At 46.3% G+C, this 25,159-nt stretch overlaps 1 protein-coding gene across 1 annotated transcript in view; it reads left to right on the top strand.

Moving 5' to 3' along the window:
- PCP4 (Purkinje cell protein 4) overlaps positions 1-25,159 on the top strand; it is a 101,067-nt gene that overhangs the window by 40,191 nt on the left and 35,717 nt on the right. Inside the window, exon 2 of the mRNA XM_075332899.1 lies at positions 25,087-25,138. Coding sequence (XP_075189014.1) covers positions 25,087-25,138 — 52 coding nt within the window. The remainder of the gene's footprint in view (positions 1-25,086; positions 25,139-25,159) is intronic.

Raw genomic sequence — 25,159 nt, 5'->3', positions numbered from 1 at the left:
CCAGCGATTCCTTAAGCCTAACAAAGCCTTAAAAGCTTTCTATGAATGGTACATAATGACTGGCGCCCGATGTGCCATCCTTCTTAATGCACCGTACAACCACCAGGAGAATCTTAAGATAGATGTGCCCTTGAAATGACACTTTCCTTGTACTCGGCAATATCCACAAAAATGATTACGGTTCTTCATAGAGAGAGATGTAACAGGGCTCAATGTGTTCTTTAAACAAGGCCAACATTGGATCAGAATCATAACCTACTGTGCCGACGTGCCAGCTATCGCCATATATCTACAGCCTAAACCTTACATTATGTGTGATGGAGCTCTAGATATAAGAGGCTAGAGGTGAGGTACAGCCCAGATCAACTGTAGGTACCCTTGATTTAGACTCCATGTTCTTTAAACAAGGCCTACATCTATCCAAAATCACAATAGACTGTGCTGACGTGTGCCAGTTATTGCAATATGTCCCAAGCCTAAAGCTTACATTATGTGTGATGGAGCTCTAGATATAAGAGCCTAGAAATAACTTATTGCCCAGATCAGCTCTAGGTACCCTTGATGTAGAGTCCATGTTCTTTAAGCAAAGCCTACTTTTGTCCAAAATCAGAGCATGCTATGCCGACTAATGCCAGCTATTGCCATGTGTCTCCAGCCTAAGCCTTACATTATGTGTGATGGAGCTCTAGATATAAGAGGCTAGAGGTGAGGTACAGCTCAGATCAACTGTAGGTACCCTTGATTTAGACTCCATGTTCTTTAAACAAGGCCTACATCTGTCCAAAATCACAAATCGACTGTCCCGACGTGTGCCAGTTATTGCAATATGTCCCAAGCCTAAAGCTTACATTATGTGTGATGGAGCTCTAGATATAAGAGGCTAGTAATGAGCTAAATCCCAGATCAGCTCTGGTTACCCTTGATCTAGACTCCGTGTTCTTTAAACAAGGGCTACATCGGTCCAAAATCAAAACCTAAACTGTGCGTACTCGTTCCAGCTGCTGCCATGTGTCCCCAGCCTAAACCTTACATTATGTATGGTGGAGCTCTAGTACAAGAGGCTAGAAATTACCTACTGCCCAGATCAGTTCTTGATCTAGACTTTTTGTTCTTTAAATAAGGTCCAAAATCACAACCTAAACTGTCTCTACTTGTGCCAGGTATTGTCATGTATCCTCAGCCTAAACCTTAGATTATGTGTGGGGGAGCTCTAGATATAAGAGGCTAGAAATGAGCTACAGTCCAGATCAGCTCCAGGTCTTGATCTAGAGTCCGTCTTCTTTAAACAAGGTCTATATTGGTCCAAAAACAAAAACTTAACTGTGCGTTCCAGCTGTTGCCATGTGTCTCCAGTCTAAACCTTACATTATGTATGGTGGAGCTCTAGTATAAGAGGCTAGAAATTGCCTACAGGCCAGATCAGTTCTTGATCTAGACTGTGTTCTTTAAACAAGGTCCAAAATCACAATCTAAACTGTATATACTTGTACCAACTATCGCAATGATCCCCAGCGTAAACCTTACATTAAGTGTGGTGGAGCTTTAAATATAAGAGGCTAGAAATTACTTGCAGTCCAGATCAGCTGTAGGTACCCTTGACCTTAATTTGTTTTGTCCGTGTATTACACTGGTTGGGCTCTTTAAATGTACCTGTCATTTCAAGTAACTTTTCAGAGTAAGCCATCCTGTGAGTGTACATAAAGAATAACACAATTTTGGCTATTATTTGATTTTTATCACACATTTTTCACCAGTTTCCCCACCGCTGTCTCTAATTTTCAGTTGTCTCTGAGCACGTGGGTGGAGACGAGCTGCTATGATGTCTCCCATACACAAACTTGAGGGATTCCTGCTCTCCTGTCTCTATGCAGCACTTGGTCAGAAGCAGCAGCAGCATGGAGGACATTATACAGCAGCACTGAGCAGTGTAGCTGTGAATCCAGCATTAGAAGATAAAACACACAGACATGAGGGATTCCTGCTCTCCTGTCTCTATGCAGCACTTGGTCAGAAGCAGCAGCAGCATGGAGGACATTATACAGCAGCACTGAGCAGTGTAGCTGTGAATCCAGCATTAGAAGATAAAACACACAGTCATGAGGGATTCCTGCTCTCCTGTCTCTATGCAACAGATGTTCAGAAGCAGCAGCCACATGGAGGACATTATACAGCAGAGCTGAGCAGTGCAGCTGTGAGTCCAGCATTAGGAGAAGATAAAACACACAGTCATGAGGGATTTCTGCTCTTCTATCTCTATGCAGCACTTGGTCAGAAGCAGCAGCAGCATGGAGGACATTATACAGCAGCACTGAGCAGGGTAGGTGTGAATCCAGCATTAGGAGAAGATAAAACACACAGATACGAGGGATTCCTGCTCTCCTATCTCTATGCAGCAGATGTTCAGAAGCAGCAGCCACATGGAGGACATTATACAGCAGTACTGAGCAGTGTAGCTGTAAATCCAGCATTAGGAGAAGATAAAACACACAGTCATGAGGGATTCCTGCTCTCCTATCTCTATGCAGCAGATGTTCAGAAGCAGCAGCCACATGGAGGACATTATACAGCAGTACTGAGCAGTGTAGCTGTAAATCCAGCATTAGGAGAAGATAAAACACACAGTCTTGAGGGATTCCTGCTCTTCTATCTCTATGCAGCACTTGGTCAGAAGCAGCAGCAGCATGGAGGACATTATACAGCAGCAGCATGGAGGACATTATACAGCAGCACTGAGCAGTGTAGCTGTGAATCCACCATTAGGAGAAGATAAAACACACAGACATGAGGGATTCCTGCTCTTCTATCTCTATGCAGCACTTGGTCAGAAGCAGCAGCAGCATGGAGGACATTATACACTAGCAGCATGGAGGACATTATACAGCAGCACTGAGCAGTGTAGCTGTGAATCCACCATTAGGAGAAGATAAAACACACAGACATGAGGGATTCCTGCTCTCCTGTCTCTATACAGCACATGTTAAGAAGCAGCAGCATGGAGGACATTATACAGCAGTACTGAGCAGGATAGCTGTGAATCCTGCATTGGGAGAAGATAAAACACTTACTGGAAAGCTACATCTCTGTCTCATTAACTTTACTGCTACTCCCCTCTCCATAGACTTCAGTAGGTATGTGTAACCTAGTTTGTCTTGTATAGACCAGATGGTTATAGCAATTTTCCAGGGTGAATAATGAGATCAGGAGGCAGGGGAGGAGAAGTGGCTCATAAATGGAGAGAGTAGCATATTACAAAGTTTCTTGTATTACTGATTTATGCGAAATTTGTTGTGTTGACAGCAACTATTTAAGTCCAGTGGGCTCTGATTTGCCTCGAGTCCTGCGTAATCATCATCATGAACGATGATATAAATGTGTTCTGATATTTCGTTATCTTCACCACGAATTATGACATACGACAGATGAAGCTTTTCTTCCAACTGCATCAGTCTCAAAGTTTTGCCTTGAAGACACTGTAACTCCAAGCTCCGCTTTAATATTAGACCTCTGACATTGCACTTGGGGGGATGGGAGAATGCAAAAGTCCTGTGGCTGCCGATAACCAGCTGCCGTCTTGTGCTTGTACGTCTTACTATTAGGAATAAACAGAAAGTGATGGCATATTGTTAGGATATGTTGTCACTTTTTGATTGGTGGGATCTGACTGCCAAGACCCCACCGATCGTGGGGATAAAGAGTGTTCAGCAGCGGCTCAGCGTTGCAGCCCCTTGTACTGTATTTTCCTGTAGGCACTATTCCAATCACTATCAGGGTGTGCTGGGAGACGGACCTCCATCAGTCTGATATTAATAGCCCATCATAAGGACAGGTTATCAATATCTATTTCAATATAACTGTATGCCGGCTGTGTTATACAGCCAGCACCTACTTCTAACAGCAGCGACCAGAGCTAGCTCAGATCACTGATTTTTAACTAATGTCAGAGGCACTTACATGGCACAATTGCATGAACCAGCTCCCATTGGAACACCGCAATGTGCCGATGGTTTGTCACTGTCATTGGAGACCCGTTGAAGGCCCCCTCTGCTGCAATCATAGCTCCCCCCCCATTATGCTTAGCTTGTGGGCTTCATAGAAGATCGTCATTTTCGCTATATACTGCAGTATTGCAGTATATTGATCAAAACGATCCATATACTTCAACATATTATATTGATATAAAATAAAGTAAAAAAAAAAAAAATACAAATATAAAAAATATATAAAAATACAGTAAAAAAATACAAACAAAATATAGAAATATAAAGTAAAAAATACAAATATAAAAATATATAAAAAAAACAGTGAAAAACAAATATAAAAAATATATAAGGATAATGTAAAAAAAATACAAATATTAAAAAAATAAAGTAAAAATACAAGTATAAAAAAAATATAAAAATAAAGTAAAAAATACAAATATAAAAAATATATAAAAAAAACAAAGTAAAAAAACAAATATCCAAAATATATAAAAAGTAAAAAAAAATACAAATATAAAAAATAAAAATAAAATAAAAAATACAAATTTAAAAAAATATATAAAAAGTAAAAAAATGCAAATATAAAAAAAATATAGAAAAGTAAAAAAATACAAATATAAAAAAGTAAAAAAAAACAACTAAAAAAATATACAAAAATAAAGTAAACAATACAAATATAACAATAAAGTAAAAAAAATACAAATATAAAGAAAACAATAAAGTAAAAATAATTCCAAATATAAAAAATATACAAAAATAAAGTAAAAAAATACAAATATTAAAATATATAAATATAAAGTAAAAAAATACAAACATAAAAAATAAAGTAAAAAAACAAATATACAAAATATATAAAAAGTAAAAAAATAAAAATACAAATTTTAAAAATATATAAAAAGTAAAAAAAATACAAATAAAAAAATACAAATATAAAAAATATACAAAAATAAAGTTAAAAATTAAAATATAAAAATAAAGTTAAAAAATACAAATTAAAAAAATATACAAAAATAAAGTTAAAAAGTAAAATATAAAAATAAAGTTAAAAAATACAAATATAAAGAAAATATAACAATAAAGTAAAAATAATTACAAATATAAAAAATATACAAAAATAAAGTAAAAAAATACAAATATAAAAAATATAAAAATAAGGTAAAAAAATATATAAAAAAACAAAGTAAAAAAACAAATATTTGAAATATACAAAAATAAAGTAAAAAATATACAATAATAAAGTAAAAAAAATCAAATATAAAAATAAAGTAAAAAAATAAATACAAAAAATATAAAAATAAGGTAAAAAAAGAAACAGTATATAAAAATAAAGTAAAAAATAAAAATATAAAAAATAAAGTAAAACAATACAAATATAAAAAATTTATTAAAAATACAAATCCTCCCCGTTTAAATTTTCAAAGTAAAAGATAAGCATATATAGTATCCTTGTATCCATAAAAATCCAATCTATCAAATTATAAAATTAATTGGAAAATAGGACATAGCGGATAGATGATAAATCTGTAATAGTTCCCTTAGCGCACGCTTACATGGGGTGATAATCGGACACGGTCCGGGCAGTTTGGCAGCGCTACCACCATGGTGCCTGCAGGATCAGGGCAGTCAGGAGTCACTGGAGCCATTAATGCCATTTTTCCTCGGCTTTAGAAATATTTCTATAGACTTCTCTTTGCTTTTGCCGCAGTTATTCAGCGCCTCAATGATACTAAATTGCCTCACAGCATGGAGTCCCGGAGATGTGTCACTACCAAAGTCTGAAAGGATGGAGACTTTGTATGGGAATTAGCAGGGAAGGAGTCTTGCTGTCACTCAGCGGAGGACGTAGACCGTAGAGGAGAATGTGACAGCGAGGTCTCCGGCGTAGGATGGAGGAAAGCGTCTGATGCCACGCACCGCACAATGATGGATGCCGCATCCTGATGGGATGTTCATTCACATTCCATGCTATGATTCATATACACGCCTAGATGTTAACGTCAGTCACTGTTACAGAAAAAAAAAATAGCAAAATGGCATACAAGTATAATATAACATGACTGTCATGCTCTGTTTCTCGTCTTTCACTCTTTAGAGCAGGCGCTTTTCACCAGCATTCAGTCAGCACTATAGGTGCTGGAGCTTCCTTTTTTCGTTCCCTCTGCCTTTTGTCCAATGACAACTGAAAGTCCTCCTCCTATTCATTTATTTAGTTTGACAGACGGGAGAACAGAAGCAGAGAGACAAAAACCCTCCACAAACTCCCTGTAATCCGTCTCGGTGTCTCTGCTGCCAGATACAGATGACACTTTACAACAGGCAGTGGACAACAAACAAGACAGGAGGGAGACGCCTAGTGGTCGGGACTGTGTATAGCTTTTGTCAGGGACCTCCAGGTCACTACGATTATAGCGATACACAACCTATGAGGCTTTGTGTTTCTGAGACCTGAACATTTTTAGTTTTCCATTAATGTGGCTGAGTGAGAGCGATATACCTAATATATAAAGCTGAGTGTGTGTGTGTGTGTGTGTGTGTGTGTGTGTGTGTGTGTGTGTGTGTGTCCGTGTCCGGGATTGGCATCTGCATGTGTCCGTGTCCGGGATTGGCATCTGCACCGTCGCAGCTACAGCCACAAAATTTTACACACTCACATGTTTTGACCCCGAGAGCGTCATAGGTTATGTTTTGAGGGGAAATTTTAACTCCGCTCTTTACAGTTATTCACCAAAAAACCTGCCTCCATTAAAGCGAATGGAGCTGGGAGCCACAGTGCAGCCAGAACTTCAGAAGAATGCGCAGCTCCGCCTTTATATGGAATGTTGGCGTGTCACAATGCAGCCAGGGAAAGAGGCAGACCCAGACAGGGTAAGAAACAGACATAGACAGGGTAAGAGACAGACACAAAGAGACAAACACAGACAAAGAGACAGACTGACAGGGAAAGAGACAGGGAAAGAGAGGGAAAGAGAGAGACAGGTTAAGAGACAGACACAGACAGGTAAAGAGACAGACACAGACAGGTAAAGAGACAAACACAGGGAAAGAGAGGGAAAGAGAGAGACAGGGTAAGAGACAGGCAAAGACAGGTAAAGAGACAGACAAAGAGACAGACAGGGAAAGAGACAGAGGGAAAGAGACAGACAGGGAAAGAGACAGACAGGGAAAGAGAGGGAAAGAGACAGACAGGGAAAGAGACAGACAGGGAAAGTGACAGAGATAGATAGACAGACAGGGAAAGAGATTGAGAGAGACAGAGAAAGAGACAGAGACAGTCAGAGACAGACAGGGAAAGAGACAGACAGACAAAGAGATAGAGAGAGAGACAGAGAGATATATACAGAGGGGGAGACAGACATTATAATTACATTTATATCTATTTGTTTTGTGGTTTTTCTGTGCAGAATACATTTTTTTTTAATACATTCTATTTTGTTAACAGCAGTTATTAACCCGGCCGAAGCCGGGTAGTACAGCTAGTATTTATATATATATATATATATATATATATATATATATATATATATATATACACACACACACACATATATACAGTATATATATATATATATATATTTATTTATTTTTTTTAAATGCATTTATTGTTGAAAGGGGAAAATCAAGTGACATAAACATTTATGTATTTTTATTTTTTTATTTAATTTTTACTTTATATTTTAGTCTTATGGATCTTGAACCTGGCGATCGTTTGATGAATTATACTATACACTGCAGTATATGGTTAAAATAACAATCTCCTAAGGCTTCTTAGGAAAAATACTTAACAGCATTGCAGTATATAATGGAAATCAGGCCAAGCTAACAGAAGGACTAAGGTGGCAATGATAACCTATACGCTATACGGATGATAACCTGTCACAGTAATCTCTGTTTTAGGAGACTAATGACAGGTGCAGGACTAGAGTCTCATCATATAAAACTCTATATTAAAGTAGTTTCATTGCTTTTGGTGCCTAAAGAGTTAATATCAGTTTTGTTGCCAGCAGCTCGTAGCCGAGCATTTCAGCTGCAGCTGCTTTGTAGCCAAACCCCTGTTTGTTTAAGTGGTAATGTTTCCCAGCAATCCCTACTGAAGATACAAATTCATTGTACTCTGGCCACCTTGGTGGAAGGTCTTGTGAAGGAGTGTTCCAGAAGTTGGACTTCTTTCTTTTTTTTTGTTTGTTTGTTTTTTCCCTTTTTGTCTTACCTTTTCTTGTGTCACATTATTGCAATGGTGGGGCTAGCGTACCCCACCTGCCAGCGCACTAGCCAGGGCATCTATACGGTTTCTCAGGGTCACAGGTTCCTGCTCGGCGACAGTTGAGGAGACTGTTAAGGGCCTGTCTAGGAGAGTTGGAACAGTTATAGGTGAGGATAGGAGGTGTCCCATCAACCCCTCTCATTAGCACTAGGGCCCACCATTGTTATAGGGTCCTTCTTGCTTGTGGTATTGTTTATTGTGTTTTTATTGTTGTTACCTGTAGATCTGAACGCACATGCCAAGCTTGTCATACCCAGCAAGCATGACATACCTTATCCATATATTAGCCCTGCATACAGTAGATTTTCCCCTACAACCCTCCACGCAGTATGATGGCTAACACAAAACCCTCCATGTTGTATAATGGCCGCCACAACAGTATAGTGACCCTCAAACAGCCCTCCATATAATATGATGGCCTCTACACAGCCCTACACACAGTGTAATGGTCCTCCATACAGAATAATGGCCCTCAGAGAGGCTCTCATACAGTATGGTGGCTGGCCCGTAATACAGTGGCTCATCATATAGTGCAGTGGCCCCCTAAAACCTTTCACACTGTATAATGGCCCGAATACAGTATAATGGACACAATTAGCCCTCCAAATAGTATAATGGCCCCCCCAAACATCCCTCCACACGGTATAATGGCCACCAGATAGCCCTCCAAACAGTATAATTGGCCCCCCACAAAGCTCTCTACACTGTATAATGGCCCAACAGTAGAATGGTGCCAACACAACCCTTCAAACAGTACAATGGCCCCAACACAACCCTCCAAACAGTATAATGGCCACAATTAGTCCTTCATATAGTATAATGGCCCTCACACAGTCCTCCACACTGTATAATGGCCCATACAATGTGTAATAGCCCCCACAGCCCTCCAAACAGTATAATTGCTCAACACAGCCCTCCAAACAGTATAATGGCCTCAATACAACAGATAGCCCTCCAAACAGTATAATTGGCCCACACACAGCCCTCTACACTGTATAATGGCCCATACAGTGTGTAATAGCCACCACAGCCGTCCAAACAGTATAATTGCTCAACATAGCCCTCCAAACAGTATAATGGCCTCAATACAACAGATAGCCCTCCAAACAGTATAATTGGCCCACACACAGCCCTCTACACTGTATAATGGCCCATACAGTGTGTAATAGCCACCACAGCCCTCCAAACAGTATAATTGCTCAACACAGCCCTCCAAACAGTATAATGACCTCAATACAACCCTCCAAACATTATAAAGGCTTCAACACAGCCCTTCAAACAGTATAATGGACACAATTAGCCCTCCAAATAGTATAATGGCCCCACATAGCCCTCCACACAGTATAATGGCCACCTCACAACTCTCCAAACAGTATAATTGGCCACCACAAGCCGTCCACACAGTATAATCCCCTATATTCGTGTAATGGCCCCTACAGCCCTCCCAACAGTATGGCCTCAACACAACCCTCCAAGCTGTATAATGGCTCCCACACAGCCCTTCAAACAGTATAATGACCCCAACACAACCCTCCACGCTGTATAATGGCTCCCACACAGCCCTCCCAACAGTATAATGGCCTCAACACAACCCTCCAAGCTGTATAATGGCTCCCACACAGCCCTCCCAACAGTATAATGGCCTCAACACAACCCTCCAAGCTGTATAAAGGCTCCCACACAGCCCTCCAAATAGTATAATGACCCCTGTACAGTGTTCCAAACTGTATAATGGCCTCCACATCACGCTCCAAATAGTATATTTACCCTCCAAATAGTATGATAACGCCACATAGCCCTGCAAACAGTATAATGGCTCCCATATAGCCCTTTAAAAAGTATAATGGCCCGCTACATAGCACTTCAAATAGCATGATGCCCTCCCAAACAGCATAATGGCCCCCACATAGCCCTCAAAACAGTTTAATGGCACCTACAAAGTAGTCATTGACTGAAAAATAAAAAGAGAAAATACTCACGTGTCCTTGTTCCACAACTGCTCCGGTCTGAAACGTTGCACATTTTGGCAATATAGTGACATCATGCACACTGCGCTGAGGCATCAGGCAGGGAGAGTGATGGAGGAGGGAACTGCCTGAGTGCACCCAACACTAGAGGGCGCTCACCGCACCCGGGTTCCGTCTCGCAAACTGTATAAAAGTGTCGCAATCTCCAGTTAACCCCTGGTGGTCAGGCGGCTTCTCAATGTCAGCATAACCTGTGGCGGCTCTGAGTCACGGGGCTGCACCATCCTCTTGTCTGAGGATGGCCTGAGTCTTCAACAGTCTCTTAGGCCACTACCCACACTTAGTATCTGCCCCTCACACCAGCAGGTCCTTCCTTTATTTTTCTTTATTACTTTTTTCTTTTTCTCTATATATTAGTGTGGTTTCTTTGTTTTTTTTTCTCTCTTTCTTTTTGTTTGTCTCTTTCTTTTTCTCTCCCTCTGTTTCTTTATCGCTTTTTTCTTTATTTTTCCTTCTCTTCCTACTCGTCTCTCTATCTATCTATCTCAATTTTTCTTCTTTCTTTCCTTCTTTCTAGCTTTATTTCGTTCTTTTTGCCCTACCCCTCTCTATCTCTTTTGATATTACTCTCAAACAAAATTTTTCTTTCTTTTTCTCTATTTATTTCTTCCTCCCTCTCTCTCTCTCTCCATTTATATCTCTCACACAGTGTTTCTTTCTTTCTTTTTCTCTTTCTTGCTCTTCCTTTTTTTCTTTCTTTGTTCCTCCCTACCTCTATCACGCTTTCCATTTCTCTCTATCACACAATGTTTCTTTCTGCTTTCTTTTTTACTTCTTTCTTTCTTTCCTTTTTTTCTTTCTTTGTTCCTCCCTACCTCTCTATATCACGCTTTCCATTTCTCTCTATCACACAATGTTTCTTTCTGCTTTCTTTTTTACTTCTTTCTTTCTTTTGTCACTTTTCTTTCTTTCATTCTTTTCTTTCTTTCCTCCATTCTTTTTTTTTCTCCGTCTCTCCATCCCTCCCTCTTGTTTTTCAATCTATCTATCTACCGTATGTACCTATCTGCCATGATGACTTGTATGTGCACCCCAGAACACCATTACCACTCAGGGTGCTGGTAGAGTTGGGTGACCCCTGTGCGGCCATTACATAGGAGCCCCCCTTTAGTTGTCATTATCCACCTGTGTATCTGCCGGCTCCTGTATATCTGCCGGCTGCTGTGTATATGCCTGCTCCTGTATATTTATTATTTTATTATTATTATTATTTATTTATTGAGCACCATTGATTCCATGGTGCTGTACATGAGAAGGGGTTACATACAATATACATGTACACGTTACAATAGACAGACTAGTACAGAGGGAAGAGGGCCCTGCCCTTGCAGGCTTACATTCTATAGGATTTTGGGGAGGAGACAGTAGGTGGGGTGCAGGTGGGGCAGCAGCTCCGCGCGTTGGTGGGGCGGCGGCTCCGCACGTTGGTGGGGCGGCAGCTGTGGTGGTGGTGAAGCAGTGAGGTCATTGAAGGTTATAGGCATTTCTGAACAGATGAGTTTTCAAGTTATGTTTGAAGTTTGCAAGTGTAGTAGATAGTCTGACGTGTTGAGGCAGCGAGTTCCAGGAGACTGGGGATGCTCGGGAGAAGTCTTTGAGTCGGTTGCGTGAGGAGCGAATGAGAGAGGAGGAGAGAAGGAGATCTTGGGAGGATCGGAGATTGCGTTTTGGGGAGTAGTGAGAAATTAGTTCAGAGATATACGGAGGAGACAGATTATGGACGGCTTTGTAGTACAGTGTTAGTAGTTTGAATTGGATTGGAGCCAATGGAGGGATTTGCAGAGAGGAGAAGCAGGGTGGTATTGAGGAGAGAGGTGGATCAGTCGGGCAGCAGAATTAAGGATGGATTGGAGAGGGGTGAGCGTGTAAACAGGGAGGCCACAGAGGAGGATGTTACAGTAGTCGAGGCGGGAGATTATGAGAGCATGCACTAGCATTTTTGTAGATTGGGAATTGAGGAAAGGACGGATTCTGGAAATATTTTTGAGTTGAAGACGACAGGAGGTGGTGAGGGATTGAATGTGTGGTATGAAGGACAAGGCAGAGTCAAAGGTCACTCCGAGGCACCGAACTTTGTGTGCTGGGGAGAGCGTGATGTTATTTATTGTAATAGATAGATCAGGTGGAGAGTGTAGATGAGATGGAGGAAAGATGATCAGTTCAGTTTTGGCCACATTGAGCTTTAGGAAGCTAGAGGAAAAGAGGGAGGATATAGCCGATAGACACTCCATGATTCTGGACAGCAGAGAAGTGACATCTGGACCAGAGAGGTAGATCTGAGTGTTATCATTATATAGGTGGTACTGGAAGCCGTGGGACTTTATGAGTTGTCCCAGGCCAAATGTATAGATGGAAAAGAGTAAGGGTCCCAGGACAGAGCCTTCAGGGACGCCAACAGAGAGATGGTGGGATGAAGAGGTTGTGTGGGAGTGGGAGACACTAAAAGTGTGGAGAGGTATGAAGAGATCCAAGAGAGGGCAAGGTCTCTGACACCAAGGGAAAAGAGGATCTGTAGTAGCAGGGAGTGGTCGACAGTGTCAAAGGCTGAGGACAGGTCTAGAAGTAGGAGTACAGAGAAGTGGTTGTTAGCTTTGGCAGTAAGTCATTTGTGATTTTAGTCAGGGCAGTTTCAGTGGAATGATGTGGACGGAAGCCGAACTGTAGGTTGTCAAAAAGAGAGTTAGAGGAGAGGTGGGAGGAAAGTTCAGCATGGACATGCTGTTCCAGGAGTTTTGAGGCGAATGGGAGTAGTGATATGGGGCGATAGCTGGCAGCAGAGGTTGGGTCAAGGGAAGGTTTCTTTAGGATAGGTGTGACTGTTGCATGTGTCGCGGGCGGGGAGGACGCTGCCGCGCGCTCGCTAACGCTCGGGTTCGGCGCTGCTGCGGCTGCTGCTCGGTGGCTCGAGCGGTGGGCCGGATCCGGGGACTCAAGTAGCTCTCCTCGCCCGTGAGTGAAAGGGGTTGTTGGTTTGGGGGATTTGGTCCGTGACGCCACCCACGGGTCATGGTGAAGATGGGCACCACCGCTGCTGGTGACGGGGATCCCGGGAGCGATGGTAGGGAGCAGCTGGGATGTTGTTTTCCCCCTCCGTGGGTAGAGGTTGGTGGTCCCGGGGCCCTGTGATGTGACGGGGAAGCTGGGTTGGTGAGGTGCAGGGTTGCAGGGACAGCGCGGCCCGGTGCCGGATGGCACGGGTGTACTCACTCAGTAAGAGATGCACAAAGTCCTCGGTAAACCAAACGGCTGGATGGACGGGTCCCGCAGCCGGCTGCAGTGTCTCTCCCCGGACAGGTGATGGCGGATGTCTTTCCCTGCACCTTGATGTACTTAGTTGACTACTATGGATCCCCAACGGTAGTCCGCTCCCCGGTGAATGTATGTCGGAGGAGCCCGTTTGCCCGCAGGCGCTGGCCCTTGGGTCTCTAGCCTTAGGCGGTAGCTGTATACCCTCACGGTGTGGGCGGTTGCCTTCTATCGGGTCTTTGGTTGTTAGGAAACCCCTGGGGTTCCGGTCACATTCGGATTTGACTATTCTCGGCGGCTCCAAGCCTGGTCGGGGTCCGATGGCCCTGCCTGTGTGTGCTGGCTTCACTTCGCTCCCCGGTCGGTACCGGCGGGCCAACGCCCGACCCTGGTCCTACGGTTCCGCGTTGCTTCACCACTCCTGCAGACGGCCACCACCGTCTGCCAACCTTGCTGTCAGTGCCTGGGCCACAAACCCAGACACCCAAGTGTTTACTCCTCTCACTTCCACCTCCTGGACTAAACTCCTGAACTCAACTGACTCTTTTCCCGCCTCCAGGCCTGTGAACTCCTCACTCTTGAAACTCCAACCACTAACTGACACTTTTCCCGCCTCCAGGCCTGTGAACTCCTCGGTGGGTGGGGCCAACAGCTTGGCTCCGCCCCACCTGGTGTGGACATCAGACACTGGAGGGAGGCAACAAGGGTTTTGTGTTTGGCTGGTGTCACTGTCTAATGGGGGTGGGGGTGTTTGTGTGTTATCTGTGACGACCTGGCTAGACCAGGGCGCCACACATGTTTAAAGGCAGATGAGAAGGTACAAGTTGTTAAAAACAGGTTGAAGAGATGGGTTAAGGCTGGAATAAGCATAGCGGTGAGGTTGGGGAGGAGGTGGGATGGGATCGGGTCAAGTGCGCAGGTTGTGAGGTGCGCTTTTGAGAGAAGATGCGCAAGTTCTCCTTCGGTGATGGTGGGGAGGAAGTTTATGGAGGAGGGGCAGTGGTCTGTTATATGAGGGGGTTGTGGTGGTTGAGCAGAAAAGACTTGTTGGTTTGGTCGATCTTTTCTTTGAAATGTGTAGCAAATTCTTCTGCTGAGATGAGGGAGGTTGGAGGGGGCAGCGGTGGGCGAAGGAGGGAGGTAAAAGTATTAAATAGCTGTTTGGGGTTGTGTGTTACAGATGATATCAGGTTTCTGAAGTAATCCTGTTTATCAGAGGTGAGGGCCAAGCGAAATGTGTCAATTGCATTTTTGAATATGGTGAAGTCTTCCTGGGAGTGCGTTTTCTTCCAGCGCCGCTCTGCAGCCCTAGACACTTGCCGTAGTTTTTTAGTGAGGCTGTTGTGCCAGGGCTGTCTATTGATTCGTCTCACTCTGCCGTGTACAAGGGGAGCGACAGAATCAATAGCTGATGTGAGTGTGGCGTTGTAGAAACTGGTAGCACTGTTTGTGTCGTGGACTGAAGATATGGAGGACAGAGGTAGGATAGAATCAGAAAGGGTGTGTATGTTGATGTGTGCAAGATTTCTGCGGGGGTGTGCTAGGCGCTGAAGAGGGGGGGGCGGGCAGGTGAGGAGGACAGAGCTGAAAGGGTCAGTAGGTGGTGGTCAGATAAGGGGAGAGGGGAGGTTGTGACGTTAGATAGAGAGCAGAGACGGGTGAAGATAAGGTATATTGTGTGTCCATCTTTATGGGTGGCAGAGGCGGACCACTGAGTTAGACCAAACGATGAAGCGAGGGAGAGGAGTTTGGAGGATGCGGACTGGCGGGTGTCAGTGGGGATGTTGAAGTCACCCATGATGATAGTGGGAATGTCAGCAGAGAGAACGTGTAGAAGCCAGGCAGAGAACTGGTCGATAAAGGCAGTGGTAGGGCCCGGGGGTCTGTATATGATGGCCACTTGGAGGTTGGAGGGAGAATAGATGCGGACAGAGTGCACTTCAAAGGAAGGCAGGACAAGGGAGGGTAGAGGTGGGATTGGGTTGAAGCTGCAGTTGTTAGAAAGAAGGAGGCCCACTCCACCACCCTGTCTATTGCCAGGGCGAGGAGTGTGGGTGAAGTGGAGGCCGCTGTAGCATAGTGCAGCAGGGGAGGCAGTGTTGGAGGGTGTCAGCCATGTTTTGGTGAGGCCCAGAAAGGATAGATTGCTAGAGGTAAAGAGGTTGTGAATGATGTGCAGTTTATTACAGACAGAACGGGCATTCCAGAGCGCTCCAGAGAGAAGGTGCGGCGGAGTGGGTGAGAGGTGAATGGATTTTATATTGGAGAGGTTGCGGTAGTTACTACTAGGTGGGGAGCGATAAATGGGTGATAAAGAGGGGTGTACCATCTGTGGGGGTCCAGGATTGAGGGATATGTCACCAGCAGTGAGAAGAAGTAGAGAAAGGGAGAGCAAGTGGGAGAAGGAGAGTGGACGGCATGGTCTGCGTGTTATTGACTCGCCCACCCCAGGGCCTTGGGTGACTCGGTGTTGGGCCGGACTAGTCCGGGGTAGTCAGCGGTGGTGGGGCCCGATTCCGTGGCCCTGGTGGGGTCAGTTAATGTGGCGGTATTGGGGGTGATGATAGTGTTAAAGTTTATATAAGATTCGTGACGCCACCTGTGGTAATTTGCAGCTATGGAGCCGCAGCTGCTGGAAGGGACCTCCGGGGCTGATGTTATGGCAGCTAAGTTGTTTCTTGCTCTCCACAGGTAGAGCGGGTACCCCAGGACAACCTTTGGTGCTTGGTAAAGTCTATGGTGTTTTAGGTGCAGTGCAGGACAAAGCAGACGACACAGGGATTGCAGTTAAGGTCTTTACTCACTGTTTCTGAGTCCAGGCGCTAGCAAAACCGGTTGCCCACAGTATGCTGGGATCCACTGTCAGGTGCCTCCGTCGATCCCGAGTAGTTCAGAGGTCAATACCGGTGCACCCTTCCTGTGTCTCTCTCTCCTCACTGTCTTTTTAGCCTTGACTCTACTAGTTGAACTGGTCTCGGCCTCCACCACAGGGCCTGTACAAAGGGCCTGTACCCTCGGCCTTCGGTGTTACTTTATGAGGAATTGTCTTTCTTCCCTCTGTCTGGGGACCCTCCCCGAATGCAGCCACATCCCTCCACCCGATCTTCCTGTGGAACAGGCCACGAGCCAAACTGCCCTTCTGTGGCCCTGGAATCCTTTCTCACTTTCTTCAGGTGTCACCTGGGCCTAACTAGACCCCAGGATCTCCACCAGGAACTTCTTTCTGTCCGTTTCTCTCCTTCACAGTCCTGAGGTAACTACCTCCCTCTCCTCCTCCCTCTCACAGACTGCTCTCACTGACTGAACTATGAACTTGAACTTCCTGGTTCCCTCATCTACTCACACTTTCTGACTCCTCCCACACACCCACTGACTAGGACACACACCATTGGGACCAGAAATGGAACTTATGGCCCCATGAATACATCTATGGGGGTTGCTGCCACTATCCCTGACCCAGTGTATGCCTACCAATTGGTGTGTGCAAGTTTTAGTCTATGGACCGGCATATGAGCTCATTCTTACCCAGGATGGGACATCACACCTCTGGCTGAGGGGCAATATCTCTGTGGCGACGGAAGCCTCAGGGGCGCCACATTATTAAGAGAGATCTGAGATTTAGGAGCAGGTCAGCAGATATGGACAGGTTGGGAGGTAAGGGGGAAGGGGAGATAAATATTTATTTGGAGAGTGCTGGGGTTTGGGGATAGTGAAGGAGAGTGAGGAGGAGTGGAGCAAAGACTGTGACGGCATAGGTGAACATGGTGAGAATAAAGTTTACAAATGTGAATAAGGGGGAGACCCAAAAAATAAAAAAGTTAAAGATGTAAGTGAAAGACACAGTGAAAGAGGTAACGCTCACCTTCTGGTCACTTCTGGAATATTTCTGATTGCCCACTTAGGAATCCCACTTAGGGAATCGCACAGACCATGGTCATAACAGACCAGTGCCATCTGATTTATACAACTCTAGAGGCATAGAAGATGGCTCAGGTGTGAGCAGAAGGGAGGGGTGGCAGGAAGAGAGGTCAGAGAAACACACCAGGGGTGAATTAGTAAGTTTTAACCAAGAGAAACATTTGGACTACTTCACAGCAAGAAAACAAACTACTTAAGATGCAGAAGATATGGACAGGTGTCCGGCTCCTGTATATCTCCCTGCTCCCGTATATCTCCCTGCTCCTGTATATCTGCCTGCTCCCGTATATCTCCCTGCTCCTGTGTATCTCCCTGCTCCTGTGTATCTGCCGGCTGCTGTATATCTCCCTGCTCCTGTATATCTCCCTGCTCCTGTGTATCTGCCGGCTCCTGTGTATCTGCCGGCTGCTGTATATCTCCCTGCTCCTGTATATCTCCCTGCTCCTGTATATCTCCCTGCTCCTGTGTATCTGCCGGCTCCTGTGTATCTGCCGGCTCCTGTGTATCTGCCGGCTCCTGTGTATCTGCCTGCTCCTGTGTATCTGCCTTCTCCTGTGTATCTGCCTTCTCCTGTATATCTGCCTTCTCCTGTATATCTGCCTGCTCCTGTGTATCTCCCTGCTCCTGTGTATCTCCCTGCTCCTGTGTATCTCCCTGCTCCTGTGTATCTCCCTGCTCCTGTGTATCTGCCGGCTGCTGTATATCTCCCTGCTCCTGTATATCTCCCTGCTCCTGTGTATCTGCCGGCTCCTGTGTATCTGCCGGCTGCTGTATATCTCCCTGCTCCTGTATATCTCCCTGCTCCTGTATATCTCCCTGCTCCTGTGTATCTGCCTGCTCCTGTGTATCTGCCGGCTCCTGTGTATCTGCCGGCTCCTGTATATCTCTGGCTCCTGTGTATCTCCCTGCTCCTGTGTATCTCCCTGCTCCTGTGTATCTGCCTGCTCCTGTGTATCTGCCTGCTCCTGTGTATCTGCCTGCTCCTGTGTATCTGCCTGCTCTTGTATATCTGCCGGCTCCTGTGTATCTGCCGGCTCCTGTGTATCTGCCGGCTCCTGTGTATCTGCCTGCTCCTGTATATCTGCCTGCTCTTGTATATCTGCCTGCTCCTGTATATCTCCCTGCTCCTGTGTATCTGCCGCCTCCTGTGTATCTGCCGGCTCCTGTATATCTGCCGGCTCCTGTACATCTGCCGGCTCCTGTATATCTCCGGCTCCTGTATATCTCTGGCTCCTGTATATCTGCCTGCTCCTGTATATCTGCCTGCTCCTGTATATCTGCCTGCTCCTGTATATCTGCCTGCTCCTGTATATCTGCCGGCTCCTGTATATCTGCCGGCTCCTGTATATCTGCCGGCTCCTGTATATCTGCCGGCTCCTGTATATCTGCCGGCTCCTGTATATCTCTGGCTCCCGTATATCTGCCTGCTCCTGTATATCTGCCTGCTCCTGTATATCTGCCGGCTCCTGTATATCTCTGGCTCCTGTATATCTCTGGCTCCTGTATATCTGCCTGCTCCTGTATATCTGCCTGCTCCTGTATATCTGCCGGCTCCTGTATATCTGCCGGCTCCTGTATATCTGCCGGCTCCTGTATATCTGCCGGCTCCTGTATATCTGCCGGCTCCTGTATATCTGCTTGCTCCCGTATATCTGCCTGCTCCTGTATATCTGCCGGCTCCTGTATATCTGCCGGCTCCTGTATATCTGCCGGCTCCTGTATATCTGCCGGCTCCTGTATATCTGCCTGCTCCTGTATATCTGCCTGCTCCTGTATATCTGCCTGCTCCTGTATATCTGCCGGCTGCTGTATATCTCCCTGCTCCTGTATATCTGCCTGCTCCTGCATATCTGCCTGCTCCTGTATATCTGCCGGCTCCTGTATATCTGCCGGCTCCTGTATATCTGCCTGCTCCTGTATATCTGCCTGCTCCTGTATATCTGCCTGCTCCTGTATATCTGCAGGCTCCTGTATATCTCCGGCCCCATCCTGTGGTAAATCACCCTATTAAACATTAATGTGGCCGGGAGCGGGACACAAATGAAGCTTCTCATACCGCTAACAAAACTGTTTATCCTTTCATAATGTCGCCCTATGGACGGTCTTCGCTTGTGCAGCGCCGGTAATTGGGAGAAGTGTCTCTTCCGGCAGCGAGAAAACAGCCACTGGGGGAATGGGGAGCTTCCCACCCCCGTCCACCTGTGTACAGGCGCTGCCATCCTATTTTCCAGATCTGATCCCTCCATCCATCGGGGAGTACAGGAATAGCTGCTGTTTCCTGTTTTGTGTAACATGTAGATTGTTTATCATATGAAATAGCTTGAATAGCCATCCCATAATGTCCCATAATATCTGTCCGATAGACGGCAGAGACCCCACGAAAAATCATCCTACAATGCCAAGTCTTCTTCTCTCTGACCACGGCCATGAACTGGAAATCTGGGGAAAGAAATGGAAATATAGAGGAAGGAGTAAGGAAGGGATGAGCAGCTCCGGCAGCCAATACAGGAGGGGCGGAGCCAGGTACCACGCTCCTCAGGGGAGGGGATAATGGAACATTATACTATTGATCCAGCATGAGGAGCAGAAAAGTCCACACAAAAAAAGGGTAGAAGTGATGGAGGAGCTTATTGAGGGCTACACCAACAAAGAAAAGGGTGGCCTTTAAACTAATTGTATCAACTCCGCAAAGTGAAGCCGAGCCAGGGACGATCACATGATACATTGCCGGGTAGTTGGGCCTGGTTGCCCAGTGCTACTACCTGGGGCTCTGTTTTACTGCTCTAACTATTAATGGGATCTCTGTGGTTATTACTGGGATCTCTGTGGTTATTACTGGGATCTCTGTGGTTATTACTGGGATCTCTGTGGCTGTTACTGGGAGCTCTGTGACTATTACTGGAAGTTTGATGGCTATTAATGGGAACTCTGTGACTATTACTGGGAACTCTGTGACTATTACTGGGATCTTTGTAACTATTACTGGGAGCTGTGTGACTATTACTGGGAGTTCTGTGACTATTACTAGGAGTTTGGTGGCTATTGCTGGAAGCTCTGTGTCTATTGATGGGAGCTCTGTGACTATTACTGGAAGCTCTGTGTCTATTGATGGGAGCTCTGTGACTGTTACTGGAAGCTCTGAGGCTGTTACTGGGAGCTCTGTGACTATTACTGGAAGCTCTGAGGCTGTTACTGGGAGCTCTGTGACTATTACTGGGAGCTCTGAGGCTGTTACTGGGAGCTCTGTAGTTTGCATTTTTAAGGTCTTATATCTGGGACCTCCCAATCCCTAGGAAAAAAGGACTTATCAAGGCGCCTTGTCCTTTGCCTTTAGTGGGCATCCCATTCATACCATAGAGTCAAAATATGTGGCCGCACTGGGGACCGTGCAAGAGAGGACCAAACTGTGTTCGTTTAATCCTTTTAATAATAAATGGTGAGAATTTTTTATCCTGAGGGCCAATACATAGTGTGGCGCCCCTGAGGCTTCAGTCGCCACAGGGTACTGCACATCACCAGAGGTGCAGTATTCATCCCGGGTAAGGAGGATGTCATTGCCGGTAACCACCACAATCCACACAACAAACAGTCAGTTGCCCTCCCACGGGGACAGGGTTAGGGTAGGGACCAGCGGGTGGCCATCACAAAGTGAGGAACCTCCTGCCCACTAGTTCAGCAACCCGGGGGTGGAGCTAAAGAAGGGAGAGCAAGGTGACACAGAGACACGCATACAGTAACAGGCAGACAGGGAACAAGTGAGGCGTGGGGAGAATACGCTCTCTGGGGAGAGAGCTGCGCCATAGCTCCCTCAGGACCAAGCACAGAAAGCAGGGACTTGCACTGCCTGCCATACGGGACAGAAACGGAGCCCATCCAAGGACTTGGGTCTCAGCATAGCTTCAAGCCGCAGGGACCCACACAACACAGCGCAAGTAGGAAGTAGTCACAGAGTGAAGCACCGGCACTGACCTCCGATTTATCCGTCATCAGCTGGAGCCCATGACCGCGGAGCTCCGCACTCCAGAGGTGGTGACATCTCAGTGAGTGAAGAACTTTAACTGTAACCCCTGTGTCCTCCAATCCTACCTTCGCCAAAGCTGCACAGGAGCAGGAAACAACTACTCCCGACATCCCTGGGGCCTGAGCTCTGCCTGTGGAGAGCTGCACCAACCGAGCTGCACTACCATCTGCCCCAGAAGACACCTCCCGCAGCGGCGACTCCTATATTAGCCGCAAACCACAGGTGGCGTCACAAATACAAACTCTATCCTCCCCTGTAAATAACCCGTCCATCTTTATTGACACCATTGTGGTCACGGAACCGGGCCTAGCCAATGTGACATCCCACTCCCTACACCGGCCCAGTGACGAGTACACCCCCAGACCCCGTAGGCGCGTCACATAGCACCATTATGGGGGGACTAGTGTAATGTTTGCTCTTGAGCCCCTTCTCCTTCAGCTCTGAGTAGTACCATTTAGCCTCAAAACTCTGCCTCTTGCTTTGGCACTGGTACCCAGCTGGCATTATCGCTGAATGACCTCCTGTTACTGGAGGAAGACGTGGCTCCGGAGGCTCCGATCTCCTGTCATCTTGCGCCCACTCCTTTTCCTGATCAGCAGCCCTTTCTCTTTGCTGCCAGCACTTTGTTATGAAAGATACCAGCTGATGCAATCTACTAGACGGACGGATGGGAACGAGCCTCAAATGTGCCCTCGATGTGTTCAACTCACATGTGGATGCGTCACTGTTAGTGATGAGCGGGCACTACCATGCTCGGGTGCTTTGTACTCGTAACTAGTGATGAACGAGCACTACCATGCTCGGTTGCTCAGTACTCGTAACTAGTGATGAGCGGGCACTACCATGCTCAGGTGCTCAGTACTCGTAACTAGTAATGAGCGGGCACTACCATGCTCGGGTGCTTTGTACTCGTAACTAGTGATGAACGAGCACTACCATGCTCGGTTGCTCAGTACTCGTAACTAGTGATGAGCGGGCACTACCATGCTCAGGTGCTCAGTACTCGTAACTAGTAATGAGCGGGCACTACCATGCTCGGGTGCTTTGTACTCGTAACTAGTGATGAATGAGCACTACCATGCTCAGGTGCTGTAACGCCTGCCTAGATCAACAGACTCGGGGGGATGTAATGGACAGACTAGAGGGAAGCCACTCACCAAGCAGGACCCCCAGAACCCTGAAACCCTTTAACCCCTATACAGGGATTTGGAATTACACAGGGCCCTGGTGATCACTACCTGTGGAAGGCTGCAGTCCGATGAGAGTAGTCATCAGGCAGGGTCAAACCAGGAGTAGCAGAACAGGAACAGAATCGGCAGACAAGGACATAATCAGAAAATGGAGCAGAGGTCAAATCCGGATCGGGCAGCGAGGTACAAAAACAGCAGGCAGAAGGGTAGTCAAAAAACATGCAGAAGTCAGCACACAGGAATCACAAAACAGAATAGGGCGGACCAGGAGCCAGGAAATCAGAACTATCTCTGGCAGTGGTCATGTGACAGGAGGGGGAATAAGAAGGGTGTGGTGTCTTCCCATTGGCTGTAGCTGAACGCTTGCAACTTCAGCTGGAAGATACACACCACCCACAGTCAGCCAACGGTACTGCAGATCCCAAGATAACCCAGCCCAGTGGATGATCAGAGCCTGCGCCCACCGGTGCCACTGGCATCGACTCTTCTCCCATCACCAGCACCATCCACGGCAGGAACACTGTGTCGCCTGGCGATCGGAGCAGAAGTCGCTGGAGCAGACTCCGGCGGTGACGTAACAGGTGCTCAGTACTCGTAACTAGTGATGAGTGGGCACTACCATGCTCAGGTGCTCAGTACTCGTAACTAGTGGAGAGCGAGCACTACCATGCTCAGGTGCTCAGTACTCGTAACTAGTGATTAGCGGGCACTACCATGCTCGGATGCTTTGTACTCGTAACTAGTGATGAACGAGCACTACCATGCTCAGGTGCTCAGTACTCGTAACTAGTGATGAGCGGGCACTACCATGCTCGGATGCTTTGTACTCGTAACTAGTGATGAACGAGCACTACCATGCTCAGGTGCTCAGTACTTGTAACTAGTGATGAGCGGGCACTACCATGCTCGGATGCTTTGTACTCGTAACTAGTGATGAACGAGCACTACCATGCTCAGGTGCTCAGTACTCGTAACTAGTGATGAGCGGGCACTACCATGCTCAGGTGCTCAGTACTCGTAACTAGTGATGAGCGGGCACTACCATGCTCTAGTGCTCAGTACTCGTAACTAGTGATGAGCGGGCACTACCATGCTCGGATGCTTTGTACTCGTAACTAGTGATGAACGAGCACTACCATGCTCAGGTGCTCAGTACTCGTAACTAGTGATGAGCGGGCACTACCATGCTCGGATGCTTTGTACTCGTAACTAGTGATGAACGAGCACTACCATGCTCAGGTGCTCAGTACTCGTAACTAGTGATGAGCGGGCACTACCATGCTCGGATGCTTTGTACTCGTAACTAGTGATGAACGAGCACTACCATGCTCAGGTGCTCAGTACTCGTAACTAGTGATGAGCGGGCACTAGCATGCTCAGGTGTATGTACTCGTAACTAGTGATGAGCAAGCACTACCATGCTCTGGAGCTCAGTACTTGTAACTAGTGATGAGCGGACACTACCATGGTCAGTACACGTAACTTGTGATGAGCGGACACTACCATGCTCAGGTGCTCAGTACTCGTAACTAGTGATGAGCAAGTACTACCATGCTCGGGTGCTTGGTACTCGTATCCAGGACCGTCCAGGGCATTACAATCATTACTGATGTGTTGGACCCGGTGAAGAAGGGGGCCCAGCCGGGTAATTACTTAGCTTTATTAAGCCGTGGGCCCCAGTCACAGCCACAGCAGAAGGGGCTGGCCGTGTTGCTTCGGCCACTACACATGGCTAATTTCCATGCAAAGGACTTCAGGAACAGGACATGGAAATTAGCCATGTGGTGGAGCCAAGTGCAGGGCAGGGTGCTGGTGCATCATTCTGAGGCCCAATGTGCAGGAGCGTGATGAGGTCATCACTCTGCAACCTCATCACACTGCTGTGGGTAACGCAAAGCTGCGGAGGTGGCAATGATGCAGCGGGTAAGGGAAGAGCTGAAGTCAGGCACAGTACAGACACAGGGGCCATAGGTGGTGGTCGGAGGACCCATCGATCCCAGCCCCTGCTTCAGCTGGATGTGCGTCTGAGGCGCACATCCAGCTGAAATGTATCACAGTACAGAGAGCACACATTCCTTAGCGGTAACGTTCCGGCACATCTACGTGAGTGGAGAGTCCCAATAATTGGCAAGTGGTACTGTGATTAAGGCTGCCTGGACACGGCTGGTCTTCTGGACCTCTGGGGTGGGTTTCTTACAGGGTCACCTGCTATACTGGGAATGGGCTGGTGGCACACATGGGTATACAGTGTGGCAACCATATTTCTTCATGAGTGGGCTACATTGTCAATGAGAGAATGTGGAAATTGGAGATGATTAAGTCTTTTTGAAATTTTTGAATTATTTTGTTGTATTGTGTCACTTTCCTGCTTTACATTAACACTATAGTTGCCGTTTGAATGATCAAAATAATTATTTTTGTTCATTTTTCTTTCTGGATCTAGAGACAAAGTTCTGGAGCAACAAGTGTAAAAGACAAGAAATCAGGTGAAAATGGTAAGACGCCTTCCTTTATCT

This window comes from Anomaloglossus baeobatrachus, chromosome 2 (assembly GCF_048569485.1).
Source record: "Anomaloglossus baeobatrachus isolate aAnoBae1 chromosome 2, aAnoBae1.hap1, whole genome shotgun sequence".
Lineage (NCBI taxonomy): Eukaryota > Metazoa > Chordata > Amphibia > Anura > Aromobatidae > Anomaloglossus > Anomaloglossus baeobatrachus.
This window is presented reverse-complemented; position numbering and strand designations above follow the sequence as displayed.